Source organism: Nannobrachium achirus, assembly GCF_963921795.1.
Source record: "Nannobrachium achirus genome assembly, chromosome: 4".
Classification (NCBI taxonomy): domain Eukaryota; kingdom Metazoa; phylum Chordata; class Actinopteri; order Myctophiformes; family Myctophidae; genus Nannobrachium; species Nannobrachium achirus.
Genome location: NC_137813.1, coordinates 35,567,783 through 35,578,456, shown reverse-complemented (window position 1 = coordinate 35,578,456; position 10,674 = coordinate 35,567,783). Strand labels below are relative to the sequence as shown.

The 10,674-nt window shown below is 39.8% G+C and overlaps 1 protein-coding gene and 1 long non-coding RNA gene across 3 annotated transcripts; one reads left to right on the top strand and one right to left on the bottom strand.

The window, feature by feature from the left end:
- Positions 1-3,896: 3,896 nt before the first annotated feature.
- Positions 3,897-4,446, bottom strand: LOC308283685. Its single transcript, XR_013961953.1, has 3 exons — positions 4,346-4,446; positions 4,166-4,247; positions 3,897-4,020 (listed from the first exon to the last, which is right to left on the bottom strand). It is a non-coding gene; the product is annotated as an uncharacterized lncRNA (long non-coding RNA).
- Positions 4,447-5,626: 1,180 nt separating this feature from the next.
- Positions 5,627-10,462, top strand: tmem205 (transmembrane protein 205). 2 transcript variants are annotated; one of them, XM_080724124.1, is made up of 4 exons: positions 5,627-5,744; positions 6,435-6,542; positions 6,661-6,824; positions 8,189-10,462. In XM_080724124.1, exons 2-4 carry the CDS (start codon positions 6,443-6,445, stop codon positions 8,489-8,491), a joined length of 567 nt encoding a protein of 188 aa, XP_080580250.1. In that variant the 5' UTR covers positions 5,627-5,744; positions 6,435-6,442; the 3' UTR covers positions 8,492-10,462. The 2 variants fall into 2 exon arrangements, with proteins under 2 accessions (XP_080580250.1, XP_080580249.1); XM_080724123.1 differs by having other exon boundaries at positions 5,632-5,744; positions 6,432-6,542; positions 8,189-10,460.
- The last annotated feature ends 212 nt before the right edge of the window (positions 10,463-10,674 follow it).

Here is a 10,674-nt window from a genome sequence, read left to right as displayed (position 1 = left end):
AGCAGCTTTAGACACCTCAGCATTTATTGATGAACCGGATACCTCGCTGCTCGAGGTATCCGGTTCAGAGCTCCAGGAGCTACCCATCATGCCCGTTGGATGGCAAAGGTTATTTATTGTTTGAAGATCTGGATGTTTCATGGCCAATTCAAACTGACCCTCAGGAAAGAAAAATCATGCATAAATGCTGAGGTGTCTAAAGCTGCTTCTCAAAAGTATTCCAATCACTTATGGTATTTGGCTCCAGAGATCGTCTGACTTGCATTGTTTGATAGTCAAGTGAGCGCGCAAACGAAGAGGCTGATGGTGAGAGCCATGAAAGATGGAAATGAAGATGATGAACAGGGGCATATGAAGAGAATTACTGTTGACCTTGGAACAATTGCAAGGAAGAACATTGAAGATTTTGTGTTTCCCAAATCCAAGGTGCTTTTCAAAATGATGGATCTCCCAGATGACTTCCTTGACGTTGATCCCGATGAGTGGGAGCCCAGGGTAGACTACCAAGAAGCTCTGGCTGTAGTGAAGGCGATGAATGTTATCAATGATCATGCAGTGCGTGGGGTTGCCCTAATACAAGAATATTGTGGTCTCATTACTAAAGATGAGTCCCAACTCCAATACTTGCTGCAAATTGTGCAGAACCATCGGCACAAGTATCCCGATAGCCGTAAACAAACTTTAATTGATCAGTAACTACTGAATTACTATTAAATACTGCAGTGACTTTCAGGGGTAAACAAGGAAGTGGGGTTGTGTGCTTGTTGTGTGTTGTGAGTATGATTGAAGAGTGTGCAATAATGTCATTGTGCACGTTAAATGAAAAATAGCAAATTGTCATTCTTTGCTTTGCTATTTCCTACAATACATTGATTCTGGTTTGACATATGACAAACATGTAATCAGATTTGTGTTTAGATTTGAAGGCTTAAAAAATATAATTTCTGTGCTTAATATAAGAATAATGTGTAATGTATAACTTAAATGTGCCTGCAGTGCAATTCGATTTTGACCAATAAAATGTACAATCTTTGACTTGATTGAGCTACCTCTAAATATGCTTGAAATTCAACCACATTTTAACCAAAGCAGTTTTTTGTACATTGGAACATAATTGGGGGGTGAGACTCAAGAAAATCTAAAAAAGGTAATTTAAGATCCACCCTAACAAACATTCATGAGAAATAGCAGATCTACAAGCTCACATCTTCAGTACATATAATTGCAACTACAAGGCTACCTACATGTCTTTAATATCAATGGCATGGATCTAGATAGTTTGGCATATGTTTAATAGATTGAGACAACTGAATCTAAGGCTGATTTGAATAGATGGACAAAACAGAATCAAATAATGATTATTCGTAGACACGTCTTCTGTCTTTAAGGTAATGATGCACATGGCACAAACTTTCCAGATTGATGATAAAACAGTAAAACATAACAATCCCATGATATTTGCATAATTCCTGTCAAAATATTATTATATTTCGAAGATCATCACTGCTGTCTGGACTGTTGAATGTTGAATTTGATTTATTTCCTTCTGCAAATGAGAAACATTTAATAAAATCCCAATTATTAATGTGTATGCATTTTCACACCTTTAATTAAAATGTGGTTAGTTAAGTGGAATGGTTTAAAACGACAAAAAGATGACTCAATAAACTACAAAAGACAAGTAATTAATGAACATTTATTAAAACATCTTAATTACCTGGCACATTCTTTGGTCTTAGGAATATTTCCTTTCATCAGAGTGCCACTTTGTGTCTCATCTGAATCAGAATTATATGGCGTCGCTTTTGCACCTGGTGGTGCCCCAGTGCCACCTAAAAGAGTGGGATAACAAACGTATTCTCAATATCAATATAAGATTTTCATGAATAAAATTCATGGAAATTCATAAAATTCCCAGTGCCCAATAAAATTCCCAGTGCTTGGGAACCAGTGCTCTGATATTGAGAATAGCTAATCTACACGCTTTGTGTTGTGAGCTTGTAGATCTGCTGTTTTCACTAGTTTAGGTCCTGGGCAAACTTCTAATTTCTCTTTTGGGTCTCAACCTGAAAAGTTTGGGAACCACTGGTTTAGAGCCCAAGCTCAACAAGTTGAGAAACATGTTCATGTGTTACCTGTTTTTTGACGGGCCTTGTCTTTGGATATTCGGACTGCCTCAAGCTTGGTCTGTATTTCAGAGATATCCAAACTGTGGAGACAAAAACCGTTAGATATATTGTACACAAGGCAACATCAATGACCATATTCACACAACAGATGTTTTGCTGTTTCTGGAGGCCTCTGTTACCTGAGCAACCGCTCCTGTGCTTGGTATGTGTCCATAAGCTTCTCCAAATGCTGGAACAGGGGTCAAAATGTAGAACAATTATGTATTGATTGACTTTACATAGTCTTTTGCTATATTATCTTGCAAGGGGAGGGCTGGGGTTAGTGGTTAAGTGTCTTGAAGTGGTACATAATGTGTTGATATGTGCTTGTCTGTTCTTCTGAACTTGAGTCTGGTGATGTAACAAATTCATGAGCATTTATATAGTCATAACTGCTCATTACATCTTACACTCTCTTACACTTACATCTGACACGTGAAATGTTCTGGAAACTTAGATGAACAAAAGTGGATAGTTTACCAGTAAGACTCCCTAATCGGGAGATAAGCGACCGTTGGTCGCTTATCTCCACAAATATCACAACCTCCACCTCTCACGTCATACGGGTAGCCATAGTTACACCTGGAATGTTGAATCTCCATATATGGAGATAACCTACGCATCACACAAAGTCTGACCTCACCAGCCCATACTTGGGCATGGACGACTTATATCTCCATATACGGAGATGGCCATATATGGAGATACGATGACATCACAGAGTCCACAGCTGATGATGTGGCGTGATGTCATACAATACACAAACAAGCCCTATATAAAGGGGCAATTCTCACCAGGGAAGAGAGCATTGCCTGGAATGTTGAATCTCCATATATGGAGATAACCTACGCATCACACAAAGTCTGACCTCACCAGCCCATACTTGGGCATGGACGACTTATATCTCCATATACGGAGATGGCCATATATGGAGATACGATGACATCACAGAGGCCACAGCTGATGATGTGGCGTGATGTCATACAATAAACAAACAAGCCCTATATACTGATGCGATACGATGACATCACAGAGTCCACAGCTGATGATGTGGCGTGATGTCATACAATAAACAAACAAGCCCTATATACTGATGCGGAGATATGAGCAGGGCAAAGGTGTGACGTGTGATGTGTGACCGACCGACCGACCGACCGACGGACGGACGGACGGACGGCCGGTGGAGGTTTTCATAGTAAACTGCTCCCTGACGGTCGCAATTACCATATCTTTATTTAGTCTTTCTGATAACTTGCGCTGCATTTCAGTTCTCTGATTCCCTAAAGCGAGAGAATCGTGTCAGATGTTTTAGCAGCCTCCAAGACAACATTAGCATGTAAAGATAGTACATTTACATATCAAATATACATCAGCTTACTGAGTTGGCCATGGATGTGGTGGATTTCCGCCCTCAGCTCAGTGACCTGTTCCCATAGTACATTACGACTGGAAAGACAAATGACGTACACAAAGACAAACAAAGAGCTATGGAAGAAGTGCAGCTGTTATATGGTACATATAGTAGTAGTGGTTTGTATGTAGTAATTAATATAAATGACATAATGTATATTAGTGAAGGTTAAGGTTAACTTCTCCTTCCAAGTCCTGCCGTTATCTTGTCCTATCATCCACATGCACCTGTAATACAACTCCTGAGTGAGTCGGAAGATGGCAGCATCCTTCTGGATGTCAGAAGACTTGTATGAGTTAGAGCAGGACACTCCTTGGTTGGAGGACTGAGACATGGCAGTACGTAGGTAGCCCAGCTCAGAGGAGACCTCATGACGCAGGGCTTCAAAGTTTGCCTCCATGTGGTGGTTTGCTACGTGACGGGCCAGGTGATGCAGCTCAGCTAGGAGTACAGCATCATTGTTTTGAGTTTTTCCTTGTTTGAGTTTTTCCTTCCTTTGTTTCAGGATTACAACTACAGTACTTCTCTTAGACCTATAGAACATGTATGTTTTCACTTAAACTCTGTTTCACTTAGGATCACTGACCTTGAAGAAATGCAACATAGTTGTGATTGTGGATCCTCTCTACGTCATACATAGCCATAGTTTTACTGAGGGAATCAATTGTCTGTAAGAAGGGGGGAAAACATCTAGCTGGGTTAACAAAGACAGAGAACATAGTGTGTGGATAAGAAGTATGACAATGATGATGATTATGATTGGAACCTTCGCTTGATTCTCCACCTCTGTTCTCAATATTGCCACAATATCAGGAAGAGGCTCCTCATTTGATTCTGCCATAAAAAAAACATATATGTCAGTCACCCTACCACTAATGTTTGAATGGTTTTATTTTAGTGATTTATTTCACACAGTGATCAATGTTTTATCAAACAATCGTGCCATGTTTTAAAGACAAGGTAAATAAATCTCTAGCTGGTTCATATAATAATTCAAATATAAGACAGAGAGGAAAATATGTTTTTTGCAAACCAAATGTTATTACTTTGAAGGTAGCTTACCTTTGGCAGGTTGGGGCTCCTCCTTTGATTCCAGCACTAATCAATACTATGTATTAATATATTTAGGTACTAAATGATAGGCTAATTGGTAATCAGCTAAACAAATACAACTGGAAAATATAATAATATATAATATAAGTATCAACTATGAAACAAATACCAGATTACTTTGCAGGCAACACTGCAAACAAAATTCAGTTTATTGTTATGAACCTTCAGTAGCTTTGGGTTCCTTCCTTGACTCCACCACTAACTAAATAAATAAATTATAGCTTATGGGCTTTTTGGAGCGCAACAGTTCATGTGATGTATCTAAATGAGATGAAGTGGTGAAATGTAGCTGTGTGAGCACAAACATTAAGTTATATGAGATACTTAAATGGTTTCCTATGGAAATAAGCTTAGTCTTTTCTAGGATCTCCTTTTAGTAGACCTTGTACGAGTGAACTGTACCGTCATGAAACTGTACTTTTTCCTACGCAAACTTCTTCTAATAAAGTCTTCAATCAATCAATCAATCAATCAATCAATCAATCAATCAAAAGTTAACAACATGGAAAAACATCCACCTCATCTCAAACTTAAATAGCTTACCTTCAACAGCAGGGGGCAGCAGATCGCCATTCTGAAATATGAAATGCATACTGTGAACAGAAGAAACTGATATGAACTCAACATCAGAAGAAACTGATATGAACTCAACATTTCATAAACTATCGCAAAGAAATACCTTATTTTGGTCGTCCATGTCATGTCAAATGAAATGACAAGCTTGTCAAGATACAGTATGTTTTGTAAAGAGGATAATATGGGACATGGGGGCAGAAACAGCTTTCAAGAAGAGACGCTTGTGTCAACGGGGCGGAACTACACAAGTAAACATTGGAAATGCAATCGGTGATTGGTTGAAAACGTTCTGTGTCATACAATATTAATAATCTGAAAACAATTTCATTTGTAGCTTTTGTCATGGGGGCGTGGTTAATGGGCATTTGGTGCGTGACATAGGAAGTGCACGGTTCAAATGAACGTAGACCATACAAATTCTATTCTTTTTAAAGATTTAGATATCATTTAAGTAACGTAAAGGGGAGGAAACATAGGTAAGTGTAGATTCATGCAATGTGTATTATGCTTTCTCGACTAAACGCAAAATTCAGCAAGCCAAAAAACGATGCCAAACAACTAGTGTGTGTGTGTGTGTGTGTGTGTGTGTGTGTGTAACTCTCCATTAGCCAAGTGGCTAGTAATGCTAAGTTCGTAAAGTTATGCAACCTACACACAGAGAGAGGCATATTGGGGTCAATGGGGGGTATGCAAGTTTTGCTCCTCTTCACGTTGTATTGTTGTTATTGAAGATAATAATAGTAGTGTAATAATCACGAATAGTTCTGTTCCTTTCCCTTGTTGAGTCTGCAAGTTGCCCGTCCTTATCTCTGATGTCATGGTCTTATCAGTTGTGCAGCATATGTGCAGCTCCTCACTCTGTTGAAATTGTGCAATTCTCGTGTGCCTCTCTAGAGAGCAATGACATCAGCTGTAGGCCTATGTATGTTTTGAACTCAATTGAAACTTTTGGGTGTATCCTTTTAGTTGACCGTGTACCAGTGAACTGTACTGTCATGAAACTGTACAATTTCCTATGGTCTCCTAAATCAATCAATCAATCAATCAATCAATCAGACTCTCAGCATACTGGTCTGCATTATACAGTACCACAATGACAGCCAAATGTGGTCTGTTTTAAAATAGGTTAAACCTGACTTTGTTGCCTCTCATTTCTTGCACAGTAGCCGTTGCCATGGTGACAGAAGGGGAACCCACAGACCTGGTCAAAGTGTTGCACCTGTTAGTGCTCTCATTTTCCTGGGGAATGCAGGTCTGGGTCTCCTTTATAGCAGGTGAGAGAGGCACAATATAGACAGTTATATATATCCAGATGAAAAATAAAATAAAACGTTCTGTGGCACACCTTTCCCGTTTCCTAATTTTCTCTCTCTTTTATGCCTTTAATAACAGGTTTCGTGTTGATTCAGAACGTAACGTTGCACACCTTTGGTCTAGTGCAGAGCAAGCTTTTCCCGGTGTATTTCCACTGTCTGCTGGGCAGTAACTTTGTCCTCCTGGCAATCTATGCAGTGTACCACCCCAGAGAGCTGCTGGACTGGCATCAAAGTGTTCAGGTCAGATATCACATCTAGGGGTGCAACAGTTCATCAAACTAATCGATTTAGTTGATTATAAAAAAATGTATTCAATAATTTAACTATCCTTGTTATTGTCATTATAGGCGAATATATTCAAAACATTTCAATGTAATTTAAATTTCCCAAATATTGAAAATAGCTGATCTGCAAGCTTGTGAGCTTATAGATTGGCTATTTTCATTGTCTTCGCGCAACTCTGTTAAAATAACGCTTAACCCTTTCAAAGCCACGGGGAGCCCCTTAATGTTAAAACCGTACTATATCGCACATCCCAGCAGGGAGTCTCAGCCACGCCGTACTTTCCCGGACTTTGTCATTAAAACCGGAATAAATGATTTTGATCCGAAAATCGGCGATCGTCTAACCTTCCCTAGTCACCACTCGTGCATTGATAGCTCATGCACGGTCTGACATGAAGCAGAGGTGACGTCAGCTCCTTTCCTTCTCCAAGGCTACTCCCAGCCATTCGTTTGCTGTCTGTACCCTGGTGCTCCTACAGCAGCCATGCTAGGGGCTGTGCTAGCGAAAATTTTCAGTTCTGCTTTTGAGTCACACATGGATTATTTGCGGGGACATTTACGTGAAGGGATCGCGCACGCGAAACGCACGGGGAGATCGATGATCGGCCAAAACCCCCATTCTATCCCAACGGAGAACCAGATAATCACGGTGAGTTTATGACCTGGGGGGAAAAAAAAAGAAAAAACAACGGCGCTGTCCAAGAAGGAAGGGCGGCGGGCTCATGTTTATAAACATAATATTATGTCTCAGATCACAATACAATAATAGAAATTTCACGGCTAATCTACCAACCACCATTCTATTTCGGACGGCAAAGTGTTAAAGGAGTAGTTCACCCCCAAAATGACTTTTTTTTCTATTGATTACTCATGCCATGGAGACTAGAGTTCAATAATATTCTTTGTTTTTGTCACATTCCTAAGACAAAAATTTGATTCGAGTAAATTTTCCCCCATTGATTCCGGATGGTGACCCGTTTCGAAACGGGTCACCATCCGGAATCAATGGGGGAAAATTTATTGTTATCACATTTTTGTCTTAGGAATGTGACAAAAACCAAAAAATATTATTGAACTCTACTCTCCATGGCATGAGTAATCAATAGAAAAAAAGCCATGTTGGGGGTGAACTACTCCTTTAAGTGGTTAATCAGTTTGATTTTAGTTTTTTTTTTTGTACTTCTCCCTAATTCGATAAACTAAAACAGTTTGCAGCCCTAATCACAATTATACAATGTACAGTAAATACTGCATTAATGGAAATTATAACTGAATTTTACACGTGTTTATTCTTAGATGTTTTTTTTTGTTGGGTTGCAGATGTGTCTGTACTTTGTGGCACTGATCATGGCGGGCCTGAATGCCCAGTGGTTCGGCCCGTCGGCCACTGAGGTGATGTTCCAGTTGAGGGAGGTGGAGGAGGAGCACGGCCTGGGGAACCAGGTGGGTCTGGGCAGCCAGAAGGACGGCTTCGCCAAGCTCAAACAGCAGGACCCCAAGTACAAAGCACTCAAGAGCACGTTCGGACGCTACCACGGAATCACCAACCTGTGCAACCTGATAGGGTTCCTCTGCACCACCACTAACCTAGTCTATACAGCTCTAAATCTAGCCACTATTTAGACCGGTTTCTGTTATAGGGGCTTCTTTATAGCACTATATTAATGTAAGTGATATTTAATTAAAACAAACATTTATTTTTGTGTTAAAAACGTAAAATGATTTAAAACGTTAAATCATTGATATATAACATTGGTCTCCCCATCTCTCAATCTCCTCAATAAACAGAAAAAACATTTTTTTTCTAATTTAATTTGTTTATCCTGCACCCTCTCTCCACGTACTTTATCTGTTAACTAAAGACCTGGATAGACAGGTCTTTAGTAAACAGATAAAGCAGGAATATTGAGCTTAAAATGTATATTAACAAAAGAGAAACTGCCTTTAATGTCCCAGATAATGTAGAACACCCATCTCACTTTTGTATTCCATTTGTAAGACAATGTACAGATAATGTAGAACACCCATCTCACTTTTGTATTCCATTTGTAAGACAATGTACAGTGTGTATAACTTAGAAAGGATTATATTGTTGATGCACTTGAGTGTAGCTAAAATGTCCAGAGGCACTAGTCAGCAAAACACATCACATATGGTATTCTAATCATCCTATCAATAAAATATGCTATATTTTCTATGACTTAATTGCTGCAATACAATATGCTGACAACAAGTTTATAGAAAATGTTTTTATAGTTTTTAATTAAGGTCTCCAGTGTCTGTCTGACCGTAGTGAACCGTTACAGACTGCTGCAAGTAGTATCAGAGTTGGATGTTCCAGCCCCAATCACAACCATGTCACCATGCTTTGTTCGTTCAGGAAAAGTGGGAATTGTCTGTTCCACAAACAGTGTAGCTTCTCTGTCCGATTTCAATGTATTTGAAAACAATGCATGTTTTCCTACATCACACCGATCGGTGTGATGGCCATGCAAGTTGCAAATAGATGCGGTGGGAATCGGTTATAATCACAGTATTTTGAAATTACACATGGTACTTGATAATCAAAGTATATTTAAATACATTATATCAGCAACATCTGCAGGTAGAAATTGTGCTCCTGAATATTATTAAACAAATCCATTCAAAATGTTAAATTAATCAATTCTTTGAAATTGAGATTGATAGAGAAGAGAACTGATGGTCCCTAGTGTGGGTGGGGCTGTATCTTCAGGGCGGAGCTGGACATCCAACTCCGCCTGCTGTGTTACCAAATTAATGTCCAATCTGGGAACCCATCAGGGAAAAAAAGGGGGTGGAAATATGTATATGTTTTTCTCCTTTGAATTCAGCTGCTGGCTGCAGAATCTGTCTTGAGAGATTACCAAATGTCTTAGGCCGGACTCTCACATATGCGTGAAACATCTTCTCCGTATCGTCTGAGAATGAGGGGGAGGTCCAATGCTTTGTCAATGGAAGGTTGTTTGGTTTTTTGTCGTTGCCGTGTCTCTAGCTCAACCACAGGCTGTCTCTTGGCCAAGAGACACGGCAACGACAAAAAAACAAACAACCTTCCATTGACAATGCATTGGATCCTCCCCACCCCCCCTCAATCTCAGACTACACGGACACGATAGCTGTCGCAACTGTGCGCCGTCCAAACATTTGCGACAGCTATCGTGTCCGTATCGTCTGAGAATGAGGGGAGGAGGGTGGGTCCAATTCATTCTCAATGAATGACACGTGGTTTTTTGTCTCTTGCAAATCGCTTGGCCAAAAGACAGCCTTCGGTTGAGCAAGAGACACGGCAATGACATGAAACCATGCAGGTGACTTAGATAGAGAATGCATTGGACTCTCCCCTTCCGCCCTCATTCTCAATCATACGGAGAAGATGTCTCACGCTTATATGTGATTGCGGCCTTCTACTTCATTACTTGTAGTTCCCACCATGGGGTGGTGTTTGGTTTGTTTGAGCTATCTGGCATAGTCTGCAAAGGTGCATTTGTGGTCAATTATAGTCTATGGCTCAGTAGATATTGTGGTAGCTTCTAGATGCTTAATATACTCTTTCAATTGTGGATTATAAACCAATGATTAAACACTAGCTCTGAACACTTGCTGATGTGTGATGTCAGTATCACTTAATAACCAGTTTAGTCTTCTGTGCTTACACACATTTGACATCTTGTGCCTCGTACTTGTTTAAATGGTTTTGAAAAGCTACATCTTTGATGATTTGCTTGTGTTGAGATAGTCCAGACCCAGCAGCCAGTGCCTGGATTCTGAGTTGGCAGGTTTTAACT

What these genes read in the sequence shown, in the direction of transcription:
- tmem205 (XM_080724124.1), top strand. Translation starts at nt 6,443, where the DNA reads ATGGTGACAGAAGGGGAACCCACAGACCTGGTCAAAGTGTTGCACCTG. An exon ending in CTGGGTCTCCTTTATAGCAG is followed by an intron (nt 6,543 to 6,660) that starts GTGAGAGAGGCA and finishes CTTTAATAACAG; the next exon opens with GTTTCGTGTTGATTCAGAAC. An exon ending in ACTGGCATCAAAGTGTTCAG is followed by an intron (nt 6,825 to 8,188) that starts GTCAGATATCAC and finishes GTTGGGTTGCAG; the next exon opens with ATGTGTCTGTACTTTGTGGC.